Source organism: Homalodisca vitripennis, chromosome 4, assembly GCF_021130785.1.
Source record: "Homalodisca vitripennis isolate AUS2020 chromosome 4, UT_GWSS_2.1, whole genome shotgun sequence".
Taxonomy (NCBI): domain Eukaryota; kingdom Metazoa; phylum Arthropoda; class Insecta; order Hemiptera; family Cicadellidae; genus Homalodisca; species Homalodisca vitripennis.
Genome location: NC_060210.1, coordinates 144,496,773 through 144,524,146, shown reverse-complemented (window position 1 = coordinate 144,524,146; position 27,374 = coordinate 144,496,773). Strand labels below are relative to the sequence as shown.

The 27,374-nt window shown below is 33.7% G+C and overlaps 1 protein-coding gene across 1 annotated transcript; it reads right to left on the bottom strand.

Moving 5' to 3' along the window:
• Positions 1-1,553: 1,553 nt before the first annotated feature.
• LOC124360258 lies at positions 1,554-27,018 on the bottom strand. Its single transcript, XM_046813701.1, has 13 exons — positions 26,885-27,018; positions 25,487-25,869; positions 22,883-23,107; positions 22,061-22,222; positions 21,276-21,627; positions 18,607-18,737; positions 18,078-18,305; positions 15,903-16,152; positions 11,539-11,751; positions 9,647-9,818; positions 9,046-9,198; positions 4,515-4,674; positions 1,554-3,989 (listed from the first exon to the last, which is right to left on the bottom strand). Exons 1-13 carry the CDS (start codon positions 26,934-26,936, stop codon positions 3,219-3,221), a joined length of 3,252 nt encoding a protein of 1,083 aa, XP_046669657.1. The 5' UTR covers positions 26,937-27,018; the 3' UTR covers positions 1,554-3,218.
• Positions 27,019-27,374: the final 356 nt, after the last annotated feature.

Sequence of the window (27,374 nt, the reverse complement as noted above, 5' to 3'; positions counted from 1 at the left end):
GATTGTAAACAATCTTCTGGAAAATTTTGTCAGTATGGCGATGGCAATAGTCATATTTCAATTAATTATTATTATCCTATAGTTATTGAAATAATAAGGCAATATATACGTACGTGTTCTCTGTAACGTACTATAAAATAATTTAATACATTTTCTAACACTTTACCCTACCTACATAAGTCCGTTATGTGCATAATGGAAACTAAGCAATATTTCAAAATAAGGCTAATGTGAAATCCAGACAATGCAGAACTCTGTAATTAGACACGTGTTTTATATCAAATTGTTTATCATGGTCTCTCGTATTAGCCATTTTCGTAATGCCTCGAGCATACTATGCATCAAAGAGGTGTGTGTAGGCGTGCTGCAAGACCAGAGAGTGTCGTTTGCTAGGAAAGTAGATTCTGTATTTTGTAAGTAAGGTAGCAAAAGTCAGGACGGGATGGTCTCCATACCTAAAGAGGGACTAGAAGTCATGGGGAATTATTTTGTGTAGCAATAAAACACAGATCTTAACCCCCCTAAGAATTATTGAAATATGAAAAGCTGTTTTTGGACTGTATAAACCACACTGATATTGTAATATTTTAGGGTACAACAGCGAGGTTTATCTGACCCACAGTAGCAATAAAACACAGATCTTAACCCCCCTAAAAATTATTGAAATATGAAAAGCTGTTTTTGGACTGTATAAACCACACTGGTATTGTAATATTTTAGGGTACAACAGCGAGGTTTATCTGACCCATAGTAGCAATAAAACACAGATCTTAACCCCCCTAAAAATTATTGAAATATGAAAAGCTGTTTTTGGACTGTATAAACCACACTGGTATTGTAATATTTTAGGGTACAACAGCGAAGTTTATCTGACCCATAAGTCTTCTCCTACAAAGACCTGGGCTGGTGGGTCAAGTGAGACCATCAATTCTACTCTTATACTCCATCAGTTACCGCTCAGCGGTCGAGTCTTGTTTAAATCATATCTCTTGTTTATTATTTTATAACTTTTTTTAATTAGACATAATAAATAAATAGTTAAAACGTTTTCTACAAATAAGTCCTAATTTCAGCATGAAGTATTGATAGAAATCAGAAGAAATAAAATATGATTTTTAAAAAGCAATACGATGAGTTGAATTTTATCCGCGATCATTTCCTCCAAATAACATATAGTAATGCTATATTATTTAATACTCGTGTAGTGAAAATTAGTATAAATACTAATTCTTTTATATGGAGTATTTGGATGTACCGATTCCAAATGAGAACTTTATTGGTACTACAATTTGGATTTGTGAGTACTTAAAATTAATTAATTAGTGTCCGTTAAAATGGTAATATAATCGTATAGTGTCATAAATTTTAATTTTTAACGTTTTGAGAATAAAGGAAGTTTTTCAGATTTATTTACAATAATAGTTATAAATTCCACCTACGAAATACGATAATTAAGTATTAGTACTTAATTTGTTTCATATCTCAACAACGAAACAGATTAATATTAACTAGTGATTAAAAATAAGTAAGGGAAGGTTATGAATACTACAATAAATATTTATAAATATTTATTTCTTTAATATAAACAATTTAGTATACAACACTTTCTTTTGTATAGTAATACTTACAGTCAGAAGGTGATAACACTGAGTTAGCCCTAGGAGTGATAGTAGCGTTACCTCTTGTTTAAGATATGACGGATCACAACCTACCAAGGTATTAGTCTGTGATATGACAAACCCACCGTCCAATTGGGTTAGTTTTAATGATTCAGTTGAAAAAAAAACTGTATTAGGCATATTCACATTTGCAATACAATTGTTTCCTTGTAAAAAGAAATGAACTATTTTTATCTATTCAATATATGAACTGATATATATTGTGTTTTAACAATAACACATTTTCAAATAAAAACTTTGATAATGCCCTTTATACGCTTCTATTAAATAATTCTTCCCATTTCCTGTGTTTTGAATTCGAATTATTAGAATTTCAACTGAGTATAAATAATCTCTGGGATATTTTGTACAATGAATAATAAGTGATTTGAAAGCGAACAGATCTAAACAACTATAATGGTAACTGAGATCGTAATTCACTAACTTTAAACAATTAGCGAATATTTAGCAACTAGCAATAATTCTATTAGCAAACCAAGAAACAATCAGTCAAGGTTCAGTCAAACTTACACTAACATTGCACTCATACATGACTAGGACTCGAAAGGCAGTCTATTCACAGTCAATGAAGTACTTTGATGGACCACAAACTTAACTAGAATAACAACTAAACAATCCTAAGAAAGTATATTATTGGGCATACTTTTGAGATACTAGAGAAGAGACTAATATAGTACATATGTGATCGTTCATCATTGGTATAAACAAGCACATGTGATTGCGTAAAATGAATTAATGATATGACGAAATATATGATTGCAGTACATTTTGGCCCTCAGTGTGAAAAATTCCGAATATTAAACTTCAAAAGTGTTAAGACCTCATCTTGTTATACACATGGCATTGTGTGAACTGAGTTTTAATTTTTCTTTGAAGCAATAAACTAATTTATATTAATTAATTTATGTCAACGTGATTTAAGAACAAACTAAACAAAATAGATCCTATTTTATATAACGCATCATTTACACTGAGTTCTCCTTTTTAGTTTTTTTATTCACAGAAATATTATTCATATGCTACCAATACATTATGTTAAAGATGAGGCTTAAAGGCTTTAAACAAAAGGTTTATAAGTACTGAGTTGTGTGATTTATAATTTAGGGATATACAATGATAATTCACAAAGATTTATGTATTATATTCAGTGATGATCATGTCAAATTAATTTTTACTTCCTTTCCTCTGTATTAATGTCTAATCATTTTAACTGTGTTATTATTAAATTATAATTTGATAACACAAAGTAGAATATGCAGTCAGATGCACTGAATGTTTGGTCTTTGAATTAAATAATAAATATCAAACATTTTACATACAATAATAATATGTTTATATCTTAACCAAAGCAGACCTTAGAAATGTTAGTTGAAGGTTTCTATTCAACAACCTAAACTCAGCTAATACAATATGTTATTTGTGGGGTACATTTCTATTTTTACATAAATTTACACAATATAAACAATACCTAATTGATAAAAATAATTCTATCTTTGCAATATTGACTTTGACAAAAAGTCTCATTTTCTAAGAGTTATACTATACGTCATAATAGGAGCTTCTGTTGCTCTTTATTTGTGGTACCGCCAAATCCAACGCCCCTTTCTTGACAACATCTTCCTCGTCATCATCATCAGCAAACTTAATGTCGTCTTCTTCCTCGTTGTCCAGTAGATCGTAGTACTCACTTTCGTCACTTGGAGATTTCTCTAGTCCCGTCTCTTTCTCCTTCACTCTGTACGCTCTGTGAACTTTAACGGGCGAGTTGGGTACCAACTTCTCCACCATTATCACCGGGATCTCTTCCAAGACCTCTTGCTGTCGAGCGTTCTGAGAAAATTGTTTCAGGCTGTAACAATCGTGGTAGCTTTTTTCACTTTTGGCGTCTTTGTCCTGATCAACATTGACTGGAGTAGAAGCACCAGACCCTTCGTCTTTCTCTCTCCCACTGAACTCGGTAGTGGCGTCTAACCCTTCGTCTCCCAAGTATTCCTTGACGGTGCGCTCACTCAGCTTGGAGAGGTCATGAAGCTCCGTGTCATCTCCATCCGAGAGTCCCAGGAGACGATCGTCCTCGTCGTCATCCCAGCGACCCGGTGCAAAAGGAGGGATCCAGAGACAGAAAGCTGGATCCATGCCCAGATACGATCCCGGCACTGTACTGGCGTTGGACACGTTGTAGTCGTAGTAATCCATTTCCAGGTCCCCCGCTAAACTGAACTCTGAACCCGCTAGCAGACGCTCACGGTTTCGTTTGTCTTTAGTTTCCTTGGGATTGCTGCGTAGACTGGAAGCTGGAGATGATAATGCCTGTAAATAACAGCAAGCTATAGTTATTATAACTGTTATTTGACTATATAAAGTTGTTGTTAACTGATTGAAGTGTAACCTAATTTCGATATCCATTTGGTTAATAATGCAAATTGCTATTTAAATTACTGTAAAATGACTATGATTTAACTGGAATTAACAGAGAGCTTCTCTTACAAATGTATTTTATTTTGCTATTGTATTTTATTGTATTGTATTGTACGTAAACCACATTATTAATATTGTTAATGATTTATTTTACGTAATGAAAGTTGTAATTGAATTATATTTTGTTATATTTAAGTTTTAATAAAGTTTGTTTATGATTATCATAAATCTTATCATGTCATGTCTAAACATATTATAAAGTTTTCGTTTAAAACTTGTACTTTTATTAATAGTGACGTAACCTGTTGGGTTTGTATTTGAAATTTATATTCTTTATATTGCACACATATGAGACTGTATGTGTGCAATTGTTGTATAATCTACAAAAGACTGTATTTATGGAAAGAACCATCTCACATTAGTCAAGGATGACGACACACTGGAGCTGACACTAGATCTGACTACAGTCCCACCGCCGCCATTGCTGGAACGTCTGGATTGCTGCTGTGTGTTGTCCGTGTCCACTGCCTCTGGTGACTCTGGCTTCTCTTCCACTGGACTCACGGGTGACTTGTATCTAAATCATATGATTGTAGCAATCAAATCTCTGTTCCAGTAAAAAAATATATGCATGAAAATAGAAAGTTGAAGATAGCAGAAACAATATATATGGGTTAGGATTAGAAAATGTTTTTTTTAATTAGTGTTGTATTGAATTCAAGGATAGGATGAGGATACATGAATACTCTCGCGAGATCAAGAGCCAAGTTGCAGTAACATATTGGTATAACGTGTCAATACTCAACCCGACCTAACAGAATGAATGCAAGAAAAGCCCGATAATCGAGTGAATTGAATGCAAATAACAACTACTTTTTTAAGCCATCAGGGATCACTTCTGGCTGGTTTATACCTTCCAGATAAACCTACCACTGGGCACTGTAAAAGCCGACATATCACATAAATCCGGGCAACCTTATAGATGACCAGGAGTGGCACATCACTAATTGCAAACTTTGAGATTCTGGGATGCAGGGGTACCGTCAAACAGGCTAACTTGGGACAATTTTCAACTTTTCCCGCCGTTTTATGTCTACTCTTAATTTAGTGGAAAGTTTTGCTTTCTCATGTAAAACTTAGGTCTTAGTTAGAACTTTAAAAACACATTTTTCAAATTTTTGCTAAATTACCCAGGTTGATAAAAAAAAAATTTAAAACATTGTGTCCCAAGTTACCCTTGAAGGTTGGCTAACTTGGGACTGAGAACTTTGTGGTAAACATTGTTCATGCTAAAATAACATTGATTCAACCAATTTTTACAGTATGTTAATGGTGTAAATAATGAAGTACTATATTTTCCCCACTGGGAAACAAATGAAACGAACAAAGAAACGTGTGGAAAAAATAAATTAAGACTCAAGTGTGAAATACATAATTATTTTAATTTGAAAAAACAAAGTGTTCCATAGTACACATGGGAATTAAAACTATATACTTAGTCCATTTCATATGGAAAAAATATATCTTCCCCTTGACACATTGATGGGCTTAACTTCCTCCAAAGATCTGTGAGAAATCCACGGTCATAATGTCATCGATTTCTGGAAAAAATATACACATTCATGGCTTTGGTTGATCTTCTAAAAAACTTTACTACAACATCAGAGTTTTTAACAGATAAAACCTTGCCAATAAACTTTTTTACACTTTCCTTTTTAGTTCCCTTGTCATACAACACTTCAACCACTACGAAAGAATCAAGAGTGAGATCTTGCAGTTGCACAGTTTTTTTAGGCAGCGCACCACTACAACCTGGTCTTTCAAGCTGCTTTTCTTCGCTGACATCTTCATCCTCAGAGGAAAAGTGTGCATCTCATTCAGACATATCATGAAGAGAATAGTGTCCATCTGAATCCTCGTCACTGGATTCTTCAGCTGTAGGCTTTTTTCTCTTGATTGGTCTAGTAGTTTTTGCTTCTGTTGTTTCAGGTTCACTAGAGTTCTTATTTAAGTCATCCTGGATCACACTTTTTCCTGGAGCAACATCAATTTTATTCTTCTTTTGTTTTCTTAGTGGAGTTGTTTCACTTTTTCGTGCCTCTTCAAGGTAAACTTCAAAGCTGTTTTACAATGACAGAGTGATTAGAACCACTTATTGCACTGTCTTTAGATTGCGCCTCTTTTTTCTTAGCCAACCTCTTTAAAACCTGATCTCTGTTCAAAGGAACAACACCTGATGCTTTGAAACCTGACTTAACATTGTTGACAGTTGCTTCCTGGCCCATAGAAACTAAAACATTTATTCAGTAGACGAGGGAAAAACATCTTTTGAAAACTCCTCCACGATTTTTTGCTCTTCCATTCATCCAAAACTTCTCTCCACTTCAACCTTTAGGGGTTTGAAAAATGCTACGTCAAGCGGCTGGCAAATACCTGTGCTGTTAGGTGGTAGAAAAACAAATCTTATTTTGTTCTTTACACACTCATCAATAACCCAAGGCGAAACATGACTCGCCAAATTGTCTCCAATCAGAACTTTAGGACTGTCTTTGAAGTTTTTGAAGTAAGGTAAAAACTATTGTTTTAAACCAATCTTCAAAAATTTCCCATAGTGAACCAACCACTTTTTGATCTGTTGTACACAGTAACTTTTGGCCCATTTTCACACCAAGAGCTATACAAGTTCTCTGCTTTATACACTATGTATGGTGGTAGTAAGCTTCCATCTGAAGCCGCACTGAACATAACTGAGGTACTGGACTTTGACGAATCAATTATCCTCTCGGGGTGGCGTATTCCACGCCGTACTATAACATTTTTTCTTCCCGGGTCATCTGTCAAGTTTTGTTTCATCATAATTAACAATTAGATGAGGGTCCACGTCTTTTAGTGTTGCTGTAAGTTCATCAAAAGTACTGATTCACTGTTTCAGCATTCACACCTGCTCTGGATCTTTTAACATTTTGACATAAGCGTTTTGTCACGGTATTTGAATATCTTTTAACAAAAGAAATAGCCCAATCTCTGCCTGGAATGTTGTTCTGAAAGCGCCTTTCACTTACATCTTGCCTGTCCAAAAATGATTTCACAACTAGTCGAATATCAAAAAAATGGTAAAGGGAAATCCCCAATCTCCAGCCAAAGCTGTACACTCTGCTATTACTTCCTCCACTTTCTTGATCAAAAACACATATGGACGGCCCAACCTTCCCAGTGTTTTTTTTCATTTTTGTATCGGTTTAAAGTTGACTTCGACACACCAAACTTTTCAGCAGCTTTACGAAAGGACATGCCTTTTCCAACTTCCGTAAGTGCTTTTTCCATTTGTTCATGATCAAAGTCTTTATATTTTCTCTTTTTTAAGTTCTTTTCTTTCTTTTTTCCATCCATTTTAGTCAATCTGGAACAATAAAACACATTATTAGTTATTATACACTTTTATACACATAAAAAGACAGAGCAGGGTAACTTGGGACACTGTCCCAAGTTAGACCACTCAGTGCCTGTGGAAATTTTTTTTTACTAGTCAATAAAAGTTGGCAGCACTGCAAGATCAAGACATTGAAAGTGTACTACATATTTGAGGTTATGTTTTGAACCAATTCAAACCCTAATACATTTAAGAGTAATGTGTGTACAAGCAAAGTTTTGCAAGGTTCAATTTTAATGATAAGATTATAAGTACATGTTTTAGTTACTGAATGACACTTACCTGATGATTAAAAGTACAGAATGTGATGAAAAAAACCAGTAAAAATACACTGACAGCACACTCAAACTCTTCAAAGCTCATTAACTCAACTCCACGTGGGAGCAGTAAAAAAAAATAAACAAAACAACAAAACGTCCCAAGTTAACCTACTGTCCCAAGTTAGCCTGTTTGACGGTAATTCCATAGGTCTAATCTACAACGAGAGATGTTGGAATTGGTGAGGTTCGTTCCCTAAGAGCCAGAGGTTCTTGCTAGCCTCAACAAGGGTATGCTACCTCTGCCTGCTTTGATTGGTGAGGCTGGTTCAGAGCTTGCCTCCACTTCTTTCGAGACATCATGACTTTGAGATTAGTGCCCCAAAGTCTTCCTCATGGACCTCAATAGAAGGCAGCCCTACTCCCAACCTTACCCATCCTGAATATCCTGTCACTCCGAAAGCAGAGTACAGGTCCTAAAAGAACTACGTGCAATTTACAAGCTTCTTGTCCTAAGAAAGCAAAGCAAAAAACATGTACTAGAAAACAATGAATCTAATCAGAATTGAAGTGCATTGCTGACGGAAAACGTCTTTTTGGTTTGAACTCATATTCGATCAGTTCTGAGTAAAAATAACATAAAACGGTTGCGTAGTAATGTTCTACTCTAGAGGGAAATCCAGTTATGATTTAATAATATTTTTAATTTCTTCACAATCCTTGGAGTTACTGAAAAATTGTGGCGCAATTTGATTTCATTATTAAAATGTAAAACCAAAGTTCCAAATTAACTTATTTTTTTATTCACTAAAAACAGTTTTTTTAAACCCTCAATTATAAAATATTCATAGTTTCGGATTGTTGCAAGTACACGAGCACACGTTGCTATTAATGACAGAACATCTTATCGGGGAAGGTATAAAGTATAATACATGCAAGGTATTAATAGTCGCACAGGTTATAACAAAATTGTATAAATGTAAAGTTCTACAAAATCTGGTGTTGGTAGAAATAAAACTACATCAAATTTGAACTGAATCTTAAATGGAACTGTGAAATCAGTAATGTATAAGTTGAAGTATTAACTTTTGTGCATTGCTTTATTTTTAACTGTTTAGTTTTGCAGTAACTCAAATGTTAATTACGATATAATTAAAGATATTGGTAGTTTTATAAAAAAATGCTTTTGCTATTACAGTCTTATAAAACTTATTATTACAATATCCTTAATTGTTAAAGATAAAACTTCTACAAGTCTCACTTGTTATATGGCTTGTGTATCCTTGGAGTGTCGGGCTGGTTGCGTGCCCGCTGCTGAGGTACATCCAGTGAGGTAGGTCTCACCTCCACGTCAGCGGTAGATTCTGACAACTCCACCCTCGCGTCACCATCCCCTTCTCTCACTTCATCGTCCCTAATACAATGAAGTATTGCAATAGCTGTACAATAGATATAAGCAGAAAGAACTAATAGTACACCTTCACGGAAATGTACTCGGAGATATAGAGAAAAAGTAGTTATCTGTGATATTTTGTTTTACATTTCTTTCAAGGAATTTGTTTATTTATTAATCACTGCTACATTAAAGTAAATCACCGCTATCTGTAAAGTAAAAAGGTTTAATCCTGAGCGAACAAATAAATGCTAGTGAAAGGTTCAGCCTACATACATCATTGTCAAAGTTGCTTAATAGATGACACAATTAAGGAAAGAATCATAGTTCTGGAATATGCCTTGTCTATGAAGTATATTTTCGATTTTCTTAATATTTTTTTACAGTTATAGAAAATGAATATATATTTTCATGAATAAAATCAGGATAAAAACACTTAAACTAAGGGAAGAAGTTCTGCATTACTTACCTCACTGATTCAGCAGAGTCGAATTCGTGTTCATCTTCTTCAGCGTCGTGGTCAGCGAGACGCATGTGTCTGTGGGGGCGAAACCGCCGCAGGGAGATGACTTCGGACAGCAACGTCGTGCTGGAGGTTGCTCGACTACGGGCCGGTACAAGGCTGCCAACTGATTCCCCTACTGTATCATAGTAACGTCATAAACAGGCTTGCACTGAAGGTTTCATATTTAAAAAAATAGAATGAAAGCAGGTAATAGATGAAAGATGTTTATATTGGACAGTTGTTAAAACAAAGGGTTGAAACCTGACTGTGTTTTATGAGCTAAACATTGAGCACAATTCTCGACTTATAACCTTCATTAATATCTCTGGTTGTATGTTGGATGAGTAATTACAGATCTTGTAAGTTTAATAATAATGTAATAATTAAGGCTATATTAAAAGTGTCTTATTACAAGATTATGATGTTAATGACAGTTAAAGAGTTATTCGATACCAAACCAAAGCTCAGCTACGTGACTAAGTAGAAAGAGGTAATTCTAGAGAAACGCTAAACTCTCTGTTGGTGTTAACAACGCTGTCAATAAACTTTAATCTGAAGTTAAAGGCAAAATAAACTCTTACTAAGTTTTCAGAGACCAGAAGTAATTAGTTAATAGCTGCAGAGAGTTCATCTTTGCTTATCTGAACAATATATTGATTAATTAGTGATACTATACTTATAACATATAAGTATGTATACATACTATAGTGTTAATCTCACATAAGTAGACTACAAGTCAGAATAATGAGTGATTAAAAAAAGAATATCTAAATTACCATCAAAACTATGGTATAAACCGAACACCTGAATTTTATGACAATAAATGAAATGGGTATATTAGAGAGATTGTTGAGTGTTGATAGTTTTAATATATGAGTTAATCCGCTACACTAAATATAAAATCTTTGTGTAAAAAAGTAAATATGAGCTTAAAAACTGGGATAAACTGTTAAAGAAAATACAAAATGTAAAATACTACTAAAATATTTGTTTGGAATTGCTTATAATTTCTAATATACATATTATTATAGTCTCTGTAGAAAAATCGTAAAACACATATTACAAACTCAAACGGACGCCATCTTGAAACAATTACTTACATCCAAATTGTATATTCCAGCTATGTATAAGTAGGCTATTATCTACGTACGTACTTTATGTTTAGTAGATTACAAATAAGGTAGTCAATAAAACCCATTCATTGGGAAATTTGTATTAAGTCCATAAATATAGAAATATAGAGTCTATTACATATTTTCAGGTTAGGGAAAATTTATGATCTTGGATACTTGTATTGCCTAAAACGTAACAAATATCTGTAAATTTTCTTTTTAAGGATAATTTCAGTATCCAGGTTTTTGAGAAGTCCACCAAAAAGTGATTTATTACAGTTTATCACATAATACATTAGGAGGATTTGAAACAAAATTTAAATCCACTTGACGTATTAAAGAAAAAATTCTCAGGAATGTTTGTATTGATTGCATCGCTATTCTTACGTTGGTAATCTTAATGTTTTTATATTTCTTGACTTTTGATTGAAATTTGTTGTAACAACTACATCATATTTGTGTAAAATAAAATTGAACATCGAATTATTAGAGCTATTATGATATTTGTATCAATTTTAAAATCGTGTTTAAATCTGGGGTTCTATAAATTAAAATTAAAGCGATAATATTAAAAATAGGCCAACATCCAGGTAAATGTATTTAAGGTATATTTATTAAGTAGATGAATTAAACTACAGAGCCCCAGGAATTAAACCAGTCTGTATTCGTGATATTTTGAAATTGACAGTTAAAACTATGCATGCCTTTCTCTATAGAACACGGATTTAAAATATTTCCTCTTACAAGAGATGGCGAGGGACTCCATGTCCTCGTTGGCAGCTGCTAACTGGTACTTGCGATAACGTGCCATATACTGGGCTCCCAGACAGGTGGAGGTCAGCAGCACGATGATAAGCAGGAGAATGACGGCGATATGGACCAGGGCCAGCCGCTCCAAGGGACTGATGGCCGGCACCATTGATACCTCGGTATGAGCCAAGCTGTTCACTGTCCGCGCTACACAACAAGCATTACATTTCAATACTAACACCATGAGATATGTGTAGGTTTAGTTACCAACAACGTTTATTAGTTTACTACTAATAAAACTGTTGGTATATTACATTACATAAAACAGTGAGAAAATATTAAATGGAGTATTTTTTTACAAAGGGTAACTCGGCGTACTCCTTTAGGTTTGTTGAACAGCGTTGATATTTTTAGATGTAGAGGTAGTATTCTAAAATATAAAATAATATTTCAAAACATAGTACTCATTTATATCGTTAATAATTAATTAGGCTCAATAGTATCTACAATGCCCAGTATGATAAAATAGAGGTATAATTGCAATATACCTATGTGAAGTTCCATCGGTTGAACGTCGAGATTAAAAACGTGGCATTAGATTTGCTTCTACAGGGTGCTATTATATCCTGACAAATTCCTTAGTGTTATGTACAAATTCGTATTTCAGCTTATTATATTTTTTGCTGTAACAGTTTCTGTAGCTAGCAGTGCCTATTCTTTGTGGATAGGACATATTCTAAAAGATTATCTTTTAATTTGGACCTCTGAACTCATATCGAAAATAATTATGCTATTGTAATATATTCTCATAACAACTGCACTTAATGAATTAATTTCATTGTGCAAAGATTTCACTATATACAAAAATACAACCTTACTAGTGTTGACGTAATGTAACACAATATATATATATATATATATATATATATATATATATATATATATATATATTTATACATTTGTGTGTATGTTTGTAATATCAAATAGAATATAATTATCCAGTAAAATAAAACAGCAATATAAAAATAATGAATAACCAAAGCTAAATATAGTTGTAATAATAACTGCAAACAACAAAAGTTTTGAACACAGCAGCTATAGTTAATATATCCACAATATCAGCGAATTCGTAACAGATATGCGTAACCGAAGCAAACAACAACAAAATAAGTATTACATTGTCTATGTTTCTGTAGTTTCTTAATCTAGAACAAAGAAGGAATAGGGAATACTTATCCTACTATCAGGACCTATAAAATCGGCGATGACTATTGAAATAAATACATATCATTTATTTACCCAGTAAACCAGTCGAGTATTATACAGGATATAGCTGGGAAACATTGCTTAAACTGATAAAACTCACATTGTCTGTATCCTTCTCAATATTCCAAGGAACATTAATTGTTCAGACAGTCTTCACCGTAAATTCCAAATTATAAAGGACCAGGAATTCCACAGGCTCCAAATATATAGATGACCAAGTACAGTATAATGAGATGTTCTAAACAATCCTTCAGAGATTTTATAATCTGTGAAGATTAAAGTATATGTGAACATGAAAGAAAATATATTTTTATGTAGATAAGAATCAGAATAAATTAACTCAAACAAAATAATAATTATTAATCCAGATTGTGACTTTCGTAAAAACATTGCTACAAAGTCTGGTTTTATACGAAAATAGGCTTCTTCAAAACTGTTTTTGAGTATGAATATGAATACTGCGATATCAATAAGTATTGTTTTTGTCCCCTGATGATAGTAGAATCCCATCTCTAAAAAAATTGTCAAATAAGTAGTGAAACATTTTTACAAGTGTTTGAAAACTTGCTCCTGAATTGAATTATCGACATATAATATCATGTGTTATAAAGTAATTTCTGTGTACGGCTTGTAACAACCCGCACCGTGTCAGTCCAGTGAGCGTCTAGTGAGGGAGGTAATCACGTTACACGGCTCACTAACTGCATGCAGTGCACTCTGGTGGCACACTGATACACCACAACATTACTTTCCACAACTCAACAGTCAACACTATTTATGGATGAAATTCTGTGATTTGTAGTGAGATTTTTAAAATAACTGATATAAAGAAACCGTATTTGCATAGGAACGGTTCTTTATCTGAAGTAAATTGTTATTAATTTGTAGTAAATTATCTTACGATAGGATTGTAATAGGATTGTTATTTTGCCGCACCCTGTATAAACGATAGTTATATGCTTAAAATACCTACATAAACAATGAAAGTACCAGCTTATAACTATTGGAGAGCAAATACATGACCATTTCTAGGTTATGTTTATAATTGTGTGAAACCATTTCCATGAAAGGGTAAATCAGGAATGTGTGAATACAATTTTGAACCTGCCTGTGAGTTTTTACTGGAGTAGATGATAGTATGAACTATATTTAATAAATTAAAAGCCAATAATATACTGCCTTTTTGCACAGGTTTAAGGTAGCTTATTTAGTACGTAAATATGGTTTTTACTGAGTTAATGACCTATCAAGTTTAAACAATGTAAGACCTTAATCTCTTTCTAAATTCCGCAGAATGTTCCCTCCATGTTAACTTATTGTCTACTTTTAATCCAAAGTATTTAAATAATTTTACTTCCTGCACTGCTTCGCAGGTGTAGTTATCTTCATTATTACTTGACCTAGTTAAGCAGTCACATACTATTTTTATTATAATACAGTATTTATAATACTTTTTTGTCATGTCCCCATTTAGATAAAAACTGAAATTCATCCTCAATAATTTTAGCTGCAGTTTCAAGTAGTCTTCTGTGAACTGTTATAAGGAGTAAGTTATCAGAGTAAGATATTATGTAACGCCAATAATTCTAAAAATATCGTTCGTAAAAATCAAGAACATCATAGGTACAGGTTGGCTTCCCTGTGGTGCACCAATTTTTACAAATTTTTTCACTATATTGGTTTCCTATTTTAACCAGACATTCTATAACGTTTTATAAATTCGTTCTGAACCAGGTTAAGAAATTTCTTTCTATGTCAATGTTTCTTAAATATGCTATGATTTCACTATGGTCAACAGTATCAAAGGCTTTTGGAAAGTTTTCAAATAACGCTGGTGCATTGCTTGTATTATCCAGCGCGCTATGTGGTATATTTACAAAGTTTTCCAAAGCTTATTCAGTAGCCTTTATTTTTTTAGAAACCATATTGATTGTTACTTAGCAGTTTGTCGTCACTTAAATGACTATAAGTTATATAATTTATTTATTATAATGTAATTAATGATATTTTGAGTTCATATAACATAAAAAATTCAATTTTTACATTCATATTCATATTCATATTTACATTCATATTCTCTACATTTGATTGAAAAATCAAGAAACTGGATCTTAGGCGTAATGATTTAGATGATGCTTACCGTTTTCATGCTAGTAATATTGTTGTTAGAGACGTTAGGCTCATTATTACTGTAAGTCGTAGAACCAAGGAAAGTATTAAATAAGGTTTAATTTAAGGAAAAAAAATTTTATTTGAAGAGATCTCGTTAGTTAAGTACAGGAAGGCCAGTTAAGCGGCAGACTAAATAAAGATATGTTATAGTGAGCTGGCGTCGTCTCTATAAGCGTAAGTATTTTACATTTTAATTTCAAATGTCGATAAAAGATCTATATAAATATGTGTTTTCGCTCTTTTATAATACTGTTAGTTTGTTTTTAAAATACTCGTCTCTAGAGAAATTTACTGTTTTTATAAAACTATTTTTGTTACTTTCAGAATGTGAGCTTTGAGAGTGATTAGTAATCCATTTTGATAAATATAACTAGGAACAACAGAGTATTCATATTTACTTAAGTAAAGTGCTAATAATTGTGAAAATGCTTTGAGTAACTGTAAAATACCTTTAAATGACAGGTTGAATTAAAATTAGATTTTCGTTTTATTCAAGAGATAGGACTATTTAAATTTTATACGGAAATGTTAATATTTTAATTATTATTTTAAAATTCTCAAAACTCTTAAAGAACGAGTTCTTTTTTATTTTGGTTTACTAATGAAAGATTTTTATTTTGATGAACAAATGAGTAGTTATGTGTTTGTGTGTCATTCTGTGGGCTGATATATATATATATATATATATATATATATATATATATATATTTTTTTTTTTAATTTAAGGATGTCAGGTATGTCACTTATGTAAATCTGAACTATTGAAAAACAAAATGTACTATTACCTTTAGTTTTAATTTAAATACACATGCAGTATAAGTCACAAGGTACAGCAGAATGGCTTGTTTTTGTAGTAATCTTTTTTCTAAGTTTCCTGAACTAGAAAAATTTCATTGACAAACAACAAAACCAGGAATTACCGAGTTGTTGTACGTGAGCAAGGAAGCCTCCCCAGCACTCCTCGCCCACAGCAGCCAGTTCATCAGAGAAGAACTCCAGTAGGAGGAGGTTGGATGAAGAGTTGACAACGGGATGGTGAGTCAGGACACCCGTCAGATGAGCCAGGAGAGTGGACGAGAGAGCATCTCCGTCTCTGATCTTCAGCCACTGAGCGCTACAAGGCAGTCGAAATTGTTCCAGTGATAGGCGGATGACCTGATTTCTGTCAGCCTAAACATATACGAAATATGACATAATGATTAAATATTTAAGCATCCCTCATTTTACAAAAGCTAATTTCCTTATCATACGTAATACAAGAACTATTTATCATGTACATATACTCTGCAATGTAATTTGTCTTGTGACTGTAGGTAAAATATTTTAGACTTATTCACAGTCTTTTTAACATTTATTTCGAATTATTATACTTAGTAAAACATGGAACCTTATTTTGTTGCGTTTTAGTTACGAAACAGTTAAGCAGGCCAAGCATTTGACAGTCATCGTTATTTTATAATCCTGTATCCCAAAAAAAACAATAAAATATTGTTTTAGACAATTTTCTCTTAAAAATAAGAAAAATAGATCTTGTAAAAGAGTGTAGCTTTTCATAACTACCACGTCTAAGTCGGCTTATCTTCCACCAACAAGTGGTCTCTTTTCTTGGTTCAATCAGCTTATCGTGTTTATATTAATAATTATCTGCTTTACTAAAATATAGTTTCAAACGAAGAATTAATCCTAGCATAAATTTAAATAATTAATAAAGTTTTGTTGCCGAGCATTCCAAAGCGTCCCACTTCAAGTCTAGGTTTGAGATAGCTTAGATATTTATTTCTGCTCAGACCGGTAAAGTTTTTCTCAGTACTACCCACTTTGCACTGTATGGGCTCACAGTATCAGTATGCTTATAAACATCTGCTTACTTAAGTACTTGTTGCAGTATTAATAAAACCTGTATGTATCTAAATGTTTACACATAATTTTATCATTCAGGATATGTCTACCTTAAATAGCTAATTGTCTGCTGTCTGCAAATCCCCGCACAGATTTCCAAGTAACTATGAATTAAGCCTTATACTCCTCGTCTGATTATTTATTGTATAATAGCTCTGGTACTTACGCCGACCAAGTACTTATGCTGTTTCGGTTTCAGTTTAACATATCTGGACTAAATATTACTCCTCACAATGACGCCAAGAATACAAATTTCTAATTGTGTAAGCACCCTGCACCGGAAACCTTAAAAGATAATATCTTGTAGGGTGATTATTTTTTATGTTTATACATTATGGTGGTCCAACACTAAAAAAAACGTGATATATAATGCACAAAAAATGTTTATTTATTTATTTTTAAACTATAATAGTTTTATGTTGCATTGAAGTACAGTTGTTTAATATTTTACTTTGTAAACTATTTGAACTAAAAAACCCAATTTGGCAGTAAACAACGTTTTTAAATATTGTGGTAAACATTTATTTTCCTTATATTCATTTTAAAAGTTTAAGATAAACCCAAATTCAGGTAAACAAATATATAACGTATAGTTCTGAGATTAAATAAAAAGGCTGTGATATGATTATACGTGTTTACGAAGTGTTTTCTAGAATCTGTAAGAACAACAAAAGGCCTGAAAAGTGTGAAAACTTATGGAAACTGAATACAATTACAATACATGAAGAAAAAAGAGCGATTGGGCAATCTAAAATATAAATTTAGAATTACAATGCATACAATAAATAAAATAATTTTACCTTTGTTTGATGAAATAATTCATTGGTGTTTGTTATTTTAGTTGGTTTGAACAGTCACATGTTTTCATATTTTAAGTTATCTTAGATAATTAAAAGAATTCTCTTAATTATAATCACCACAACAAAGACATTCCTGCCAGTGAATAAAGTTATGAAAATGAAATTACGATTAATATTTAATACCTAATATTACGATTAATATTTAATATATAATATTAATATCGTAATTTCATTTTCATACCTTCTAATGTACAGGAAAATTCAACAGATTAATTACTGGACACCTCTTTTTATTATTATTAAACTGGGTGTAGTAATAAAAAAAATATGAAATACTGTTTCATTCATTCATAAAATGGCCGTGACAATCAAACCTTAGCTAAAGTTATCTCTGACCTGTATAAGCCAAAACGTTCTTCCCGGACAACTTTGGGAAGAGGATGCCACAAGTCTCCGCGGCTTGGCGAGACCCAAGTGGACGACACAGCCACACCGACATCCTGGTCCCACCTCGGCCTTCACTTCTGGTCGCTCTGCCGGCACATCCAGACCCCCTGAGTCCTGGTAGAATGTGCAGTCCCAGCCTACAGCCACGCCACACCTTTCCGTTTCTAGAGCGTGACCCTGTTACACGAGTTACAATCAGATATATCCTAAGTAAACAAAGTAACACTTTCGGTCCGCTCTGCCGGCACATCCAGACCCCCTGAGTCCTGGTAGAATGTGCAGTCCCAGCCTACAGCCACGCCACACCTTTCCGTTTCTAGAGCGTGACCCTGTTACACGAGTTACAATCAGATATATCCTAAGTAAACAAAGTAACACTTTCGGCCGCTCTGCCGGCACATCCAGACCCCCTGAGTCCACCGTAGTATTTTATTTTAGTACTGTGTGATAAAATAGTATTGTGTATATAGATATTTACCTCACAAAACTTGGCACCATACCGAGGTGGGGGAGAATCACAAAGACGGTACCGGTTCCTGGTACCCCCACTGCATGTCGTGGTACACTTTGTCCAGGAGGTCCATGAACCCCAACCTCCACTCTCTGCCTCTGTAATATTAGTAAATTCAAATTAAAAGATATACATAATTTGAAAAAAGCAGCAAGGAAGATTTGTTTATCAAACTTAAATAATTATTACTGAAACTCGCCTTCAGGTTGAACCTGTGAGAAATTTCTGAGTCTTCAATGAACGATGCCAGAGGTTCAACCCTACTGTTAAAAATCAAATTAAAATAAAATAAAACCCACACACCAGGAAATCAGCGATTACCGTGGAATATAGCGTTTAAACATAAAGTGTCTCATTCACTATTACGATACCAACAAACAAAATAAAAACCAGCAAAATAAATTATAGTAGAATAATACTGAAAATGGATCCCTCACGAATATCATGCACGAGATGAAAACTCCAGCATTTCTGGGTTATTGTTCTGGGGGAAACGGTTATTGTTTTATTACATTTAAGTTTTTCAGACATTCGTGTACAATACATTATAATCCAAGCCTATAGGCCTCTCTGTAGTTAGTACTAGGATTGATAAACAGAGTTTAGCAGTGAGGCTCGACAGTGTATACTGAATAAGTTACTAGGACCTATCGAAATATTGCGCTGAACACAGTATTTGGAAGGATAGACCTCTCAAATCAGAGATCATAATTGTTCGTTTCTCAGGAATTGATCACTATGTATTAAGTATAACTACGAACCGAATACAACTATGTTTTCCTTGTGGAATTTCCTACACAAGAATGCATTTCGTTAGACGATAACACTGCTAATTAATTAGTTTCTATTTACAGCAACATTTTACGTTTAAATTAGGTTGGACATAATGCAAAACAACTAAACACACCACATTCCGTCACTGCAAATCTTTTAAGATATCAGACATTAATAAGATAATTTATTTGAAAGCTATATTTACAGAAAGAAACCAACAATCATTATATAAGCAAAGTTGTTAAATCAAAATGAATCTCATTATACTTCAAAGGATTTTATTTTATCGCAGCTCCTCCCTTGGGACAGAACAAAGGAAAACAAAGCCAGAACGATGATATTCAAAGGTTCTGGCTCAGCTCGTAAGCTCACAATTAGTTTAGAGAGAATGAATTCCAAGAGCTGGATTTACATTACAAAACTCGGAACTAACGATGCTTTGATCCTTATCCGTTTGGGCGCTTGTTTCCGCGGTGATAAGTCATTGGGTATCATGTACAGTTGATCTACACTGCCTCCTAGTTGTACTCTCTACCGAGACATAGGTCAAAGCGCCTGCTGGTTTCAAAATAAGAGAGGCAATGTTAGTTGGATTTCTCATTTTGATTTCTTTCTTGGTAGATTTGGCATCTAGTCACAAGAAGTTGAATACGAGAAGAAGTATCATCTAATGTCAAGGGGAAAATAAAGTTTAATATTGTGACAATCTATGTTATAGTAATACCTAATAATTTAATTTAGGTAATAAAACTGAAGTAGCCTGTTAAACACACTTTTATTTATTTATATATGTTTTCGATCCAACTACTTATTAGTTTATTTGCATCCATTAGCATGCAAACCTCATGTCATACGAGTTTAAATATTCTAACGTAGGCTTAAGCGAAAGTGGTATTTTACTTCTGTATTTATTTTAGTACGAGAGATATATTTAAATTCTTTTCATAAAAAGTTATAAATAAACTAATTTCTTACTGCGTTAGCTATGGGAACGTATAATATGGACTGAACCTAGCCTCAAAATTTCTAAGTTTCTTTTTTCAAGAATTTGTATTGCATATTTTGTCAAATTAATTTTCACTTATTAACACGCTTTTGGGGCAAAACGCTTCGTTAGAGTGAAATGATGTCTCAAATATAAAATGCATATTTTAAAATTATTTAAGGGATCTGAAGACAAAGAGAGAGAGGTCTATGACTTCGGAGATTTAGATCTGATTTATAGATACGCAGGCTCATTTCCTATCTTGCGATCGTACAGCACGTGTTTTCAGTAATATTAACTTTGTACTGTATCTCGTATCTTGTACATAACCCTAGATTGTACGTCAAAGCCGTACTTTTCGAGTATACAAAATAACTAACAGCAAAAAAAACCTAGTTGAATCTGTTATTTGCTTATGCGTCATACTTTTAAACTTCCATAAATATTCTTAATATATTCTTACTCGCATAATATTGCATGCACACACATTGAAACAAAGTAATATGTAAAACTTAAATCTACTTACGATTCAAACCATATCGTTGTGATACATAGAAATAATTATATACACTCTAAAGTATTATGCGACCCAAATTAATATATTATAGCTTTAAGAAGATATTAGTTTTTATTGATTTATAAATCTTCTTAACTTATAGTGTTGTACTGTTGTTCGTTTAGTTACGTTAGTGACGGTGCTAAATTATGGTAATTGACTTGAGGCCAACTCATTAACTAAATAACATTGTCAATACTTTGGTTAAAGTTTACAAAGGCAAAGTTTAACTTTACTTTGGTATTTAGTAGCTAGTGCTTTATTTCTAATTAAATTGATTGTTCTATGTCGACAGTAGTTTATAGATCGATAGAAGCTCACCATGAACAGGGAGAGTGGGCACGCAGTCCATGCGCACATCACTCACGGCTCCGCTGATGGCCTGGCTCACGTAGACGAAGCAATACTCGACGTAGCGCTCGGTGAAGAGGTCGCAGTCGAAAGTGAGGGCGTGCTGCCCGCGAGACACTTTGTGCTCTGCCAAGTAATGGAGGGTGGAGGGAGGAGCCACGGCCGCCACATCTGCCCGCAGCCGCCCGAACACCCGGACACGGTCTCCGCTCTCCAGTATACACCCCGGGTACTGGAAGAGCACATTGATACCCGCGTGACCGTCGCACGGGAAGATACTCCTAGCGTGCACGTTAAACACGAACTTGTCGCTCCAAACAGCCTGGAAATAAAATAAAATAAAGATATCACAATACGATTAATATTACATTTTAAAAGCAGTTCTTATACTATAATATACTATACAGTGGAAATAACTCATAACATCAGTTAATGTACTAATGCTTTCATATGTGATTAAAGATGTAACAAATTAATGTATCCTAATTTAATTTTCAAAGTGGAAAGATCGAATATAACTAGGGATTCTTAACCACCTGGCCGAAACATATTCACGTGGGCATGCTATTTATTATACGAGGCTAAGTTGATTCAAAATAGTAGTACAAAACAAGAAGTTATGATGACAGCATATACAACAGTTTCTTAATTCTGACAATATATAAGGTAAAAGTGAGAAACATGACTGTTAGCAGTTCCCTATTACAACATACGAGACGTTTATGTATACCAAATAAAATTAAACAAGCACATACCTTAACTGTATTCTCTGGCGAAGTGAAGGCGATGAGAGGACCCATTGTCATCATTGTTGACCGTAGAGCTAGAGCGTAGTGACCGGCCAGCCCGAAGGAGTTGCAGGGAAGCGTGATTTCTCGCAGGCTTGGATACCCCCGTATTTGTTCAGAGTACAAAAGCTGAAAATTTGTTCAAAAGTAGTACATAATAACTGTCTTTAAAATTAGAATCAAACTTCTACTTCCAATATATCACATTGACTTTCTATGCTGAAAAGTTCATGAATAACACTTTAACTGGAAATAAACCAATAAATTGTGTGCAACTTTGCTGCCCTCTGATCCTAAATCAGTTGAACCTATGTACCAAGGCTCATGATTAGGGAATTTATAGTGAGAGTTATCGAACAGATGTGAAGAAACATTATACGGTTTCAAGAAGGATTTATCAGGTCTTCTTTACATCTTGTACTTTATTTAATTAAAATTGAAGTTAAGTGAATATTGTCACTAGCACATCATCTACTGTTCAATTTAAGATTAAGGTAATGTAATTAAAAGTAAGAAATTTACGAAAATAGATTGAACTATTAAAAAATTACGAAAGCAACTTCATGAAATTAGTTGGATTTTTACGCTCTCATTGAAGTATATTGTTTACAATCATACAAACAGTTCTCGTATACTGAATAAGTTTTAACCGTACAATAATAATTAACAGATACTCATTGCAAAGAGTGTATTAAAAATAGTTCAAATCATCAAATTTAAAACAATCATTCTCCTATTACCTTGATATTTATAAAAAATATATTTATTCTCAAAACGGATGAGTTGTACCTGTTTGAGTGTAGAGTTGACACAGTTGGCAGGAGAATGTCCACAATAGACGAGGTCCAGCCAAGTCTCCGGTACCAGAGAGCCTATAGCAGGTTGGCAGTGAGTGCTTTGGAACCGTATCTGTGCTACAACTGGCACTTCGGGGTATGTCTGTATTGTCTTAGGCTCTATGTCGAGCGTCACTCCCGGCCATCTTACATCCAGAGGGACAATCTCGTCTTCCGCCTGCAACAAAGTATAAGTGTCTGTATGCTCCAGACCAGATCATCACCGGGATTTTGGAATATTCTACATTCATTAATAAAACTTGTTTTAGATTAATATCCTTATTTTGTACTTGCCCTCTAGAAATTGTTAAATACTACTCAGTAATATCGTTATATACGTGCAATACTGAAAACCATATACTTTATCCTTATTTGGTACTCATAGCCTTATTCAGGGTTTTTAGATATGTCCTCTTTGCCACAAAAGTTATTTTAGTGATCATTTTCGGGCCTCTCACATCCAACAGATTGATTACAAACTTGATATCCAACATTGAATCATGTCTAACATAATATGGCCTCTACAAACATTGGATTAGCATTTTTAAATCAAATGCACAGTATTACATTAAAAAGTTAGTAGTTAGTAGTTTTGTATTTTTTGTCGAGTCCTGCACAGTATTACATTAATAGTTACTCCATTGTTATATTTGAGTCTATTACTGTTATCATTATTGTTATTGTTGTATTATTATTTTTTATTACTTGTTATATCACTACTTGTTATTGTTATTGCACTATTGTTATTGGTTCCACTTTCGTTATGTTTCACGTTGTTTTAGTTTTGTCTTTGTTATATCTGTTTATTTCACTATGTCGTAGGCATGGTCATTTGCAGAACTTGATTTTTCATAGTGTACTTTTTTTATGAGAATTTATTACTGTTCTAGTCATCTTAAGTATTATATATACCGTTGGAATGTAAATAAATAAATAAATGCCGTACGTGAGATGCCATGTATATTATCCATGGCATTATTTCTAAGAATAAAAATGTGATCTTTTGAGATATTTTTATCTTATATCTAGAGGTTAGTTACTTTCAATAGAAGCGTAAAGCTGAACTGTCAATATGACGGTAAAATAATCCAAAACTCACTACATAATGAACTTTCAACATTTATTTTAAGGAAAATTTCTTTTTATTTTGTCAGTGCGAGTAACCATCTTCCATATTGTTACTTCAGGGAATTTCCAAGTACGATTATTTAGTATCGTAATACAATTTTCCTGAATATCATAATCTGTTTCACAACTATTATCGGTATGAGTATATCAGTTATCTCGGTGATAGTATGAATCACATAGCAAGAACAATGTGAATTATTATTGCTCCTTGTGGGGCATTGGTTCCTTCAGTCTTACTTTTATGTTATTACCATTGATTCCTTTAGAGATAAATGACAATAATTTAAGTAAGGCCGCACATAGAGAAGGAAAATAATTGTAGGATAGTAACTGGAGGTCACAATAATACCACTGTTTAATTCTCTTTCTTCTGTATCACCTGGAAGAGATGATTTTATACCCAGTACTGCTATAAAACTATGATGGTAGGTTAATAATTTTTTGTATTGATTTCACTAGATATCCAAAAGTTTAGATGCTTAAAGTCCGAACCTCTGCTAATGCAGATCCACACCAAGATATTGTGCATATTAAGAATATAATGTAACTCGTCTTGACATAGAAATGTTCAGGCAAAGTTTAGACTGATTGGTTATCTGCATATTTTACCATAAAATGCATGTATAAAATTTCAGTTCTTACACTTATCACCTGAGATTGAGTGAAGTAATTTATTTCTTTTCCAGACTGTATAACATTATATTGCTTTTGAGCACACAAACACAATACAGCCAGCGTGATATAAAGCACCCAACATCGTATCGCATTCAGCATTATTAAGGAAATATAAGTACAAGGACGTACTCGCTTCTAAATTCAATTGAGAACGTTACTTGACGTTTGCGGGTGTTCAGTGCACGACTAAAGTTATAGTATTAAGGTAAAAGAATACTTTTAAAATAGTTTATCAATACTGTTTCCCATAGACTAAGAATAGCAAAAGAACTTATTTTTAGGCTATAATAGTAAGCAGTTCTTCATTCAAACAATAAAACTTTACTATGAAATTCCCCGCCATTTTTATTTATAAAGTTGGCACTGAATTCATAGAGGCTGCATAAAACGTAATAATGCTGAATGCTACACGATGTTGATTTATATGATACTGCCTTGACTCTGTGTGTGTGTGTGTGTGTGTGTGTGTGTGTGTGTGTGTGTGTGTGTGTGTGTGTGTTCTGTGCTCCACAAAGTGTGAGAAAATACTTGTGTTGCTGGATCTATTGCAATATTTTAAAATATAAGCCACTTGGCTAAAGCAATACATAGTTTTAGTGGGTACAAGATACAAAGTTCCTCTCATCTATGTTCCCCTTTTTATAAATTATAGTTAGAAATTAAAAGGTTTTACACTTTTACTCACTTAAACAGTGTATTTCATACATTAAAGTAGTAATTACTTAAACAACACACAAAGTGTGTAACAACTCACAGGTTCTGTGGTAACTGTAAGGTGATGCTCCGTGGCCTCATTGTCCCACACAGTGGAACTGCTGTATGGTGAGGGGTCTGAGATACACTGGTGGTCCACAAGTTGTGTGGTGAGTCTAAGGCCGTAGTGACCACCCCTGGCGATGACTCCGCAGGGGAACACCACACTGAGTGCGAGGGAAGGATCTCCGGCCCGCGAACCCTGGACCACCGCAGATCCTAGTACCGAGTACTCTGTCTCATCCTCTGGCGGGTACAGGCTCCTCTCGAGCAGCTGGACACACGAGGACGTGGTGACCCCGAGTACGTCTACCTGTAGATCTCCGGACAGAGCGGTGTACTCGTGAGGTACTATGATCTCACCACAAAGGCACATTGTGTACTCTGCAACAACGACACAAGTAACAGTGTTTGTTTACATGATTGCATAGTTACCTTACAGTATTTTAGTTCACCCGGAATACGACCAACTGAAAGTTATTACAACAACACAGTCTGTATATATAACTTATTTTGGATATTGAAAAAACAACATTTATTATGAATAAGATAAAATCCAAGAATCTTTAAAAGAATGTAAAAATATATAAGATTTATTCATTCAATTTATTGCGGTGCCAATAGTTGAAAATTAAAAGCTTTCGTGTGGTTAACCAACAAACTATTTAAAGAAACACAATATCGTATGCTACTGGAAGTTTTGTTTACTTAAGAAAGTATGCTGAAAAAACCTCTCATTGCTATTAGTTCTAAAAAAACCTTTATGCTTTCTTTTATTTTCAGGATATGAGTAAGACTAAGGTCAGGGGCCGCCTCCTTTCAAGGTTTTGAAAAAGGTTGTAGCGGACACCATATCCCATTCATGTCACCTTGGAAGAAGGGAAAGCTAGCTCTGTTCCAATCAAAGCGTTTAGTTTCTTTAATGTTTAGGCTAGTAACAGGCTTTAATATTAAAAGGAGTTAATACACCAGTCGATCAACGTTTATACCTCATTACTTCTACATTCAAGGATAGCAATGTACCAATCTTAGACATGAGATTGCCCTGATGAAACATGGCGTTTTTGCTGTACCTATTATAGGTTCTACTGGAAGATATATACCAGCCAGGGATAAACCCTCCGCGTGAGTTGCTACTACTGTTAGTATCCCACAGTTTAACTCAATTCTGGTAAAGCTCAAGTATAGTCTAATATTCCCTTAAAATGTATCATAAATTAGCTTTTATTTATCTCCATTTTATATATCTCTTATTGAAATCTATGTTTTACGTTAAAGCTATATTTATTAAAGCGAACAAATTTTTAGCTCTGGAAATTTATATCACGTTGAAAATTGGAGAGCGGTTAAACTTATATTCTAGACCATGTAAATGGCAAACTTAACGAGTTCATCTCACCAGAGGCAGCTAGGAACAGAAGGAGTATCCAAGATGAAGTGACAGTAATCATAGTGCGGACATCCCGCGCTCGAGGTCCTGCTCCTCGGTCACATGTTGGTCACATCTTTCTCCACACCGGCCTACTCCTGCCTGCAAACATTCACATATTATGAGATTAGTGGTCCCATTGCATTACAGTAAGTTAAAGTACATGTTTTGGCTACATATTTGTAACATTTTCCTCGACCGGGATCTCTGCTCCTTTGTCCTATTGTTACTGTAAGAAATGCCTTTTCACAAAAAACACCAAAGTAAGGTATTATAAAAGTTTTAAAATCTGTAGCAAAAGCTATATAATAACATTATCATTAATTCGTACATTTAACTACTGATCAAGGGCTGCATACTGAATATTTACTAAGAATTATAGTTCAAAGTATATTTTACTACAATTTCCAGTTTTATTATCAAGGATAACCTTTGTGCTCCAAAAATGATTACAGAATAT

Coding starts and splice junctions, on each gene's coding strand:
- LOC124360258 (XM_046813701.1), bottom strand. CDS start 26,936: ATGATTACTGTCACTTCATCTTGGATACTCCTTCTGTTCCTAGCTGCC. Junction 25,870..26,884: donor TCTGTTCCTAGCTGCCTCTG/GTGAGATGAACT, acceptor TCGTTGTTGCAG/AGTACACAATGTGCCTTTGT. Junction 18,738..21,275: donor GCCCACTCTCCCTGTTCATG/GTGAGCTTCTAT, acceptor CTAATATTACAG/AGGCAGAGAGTGGAGGTTGG.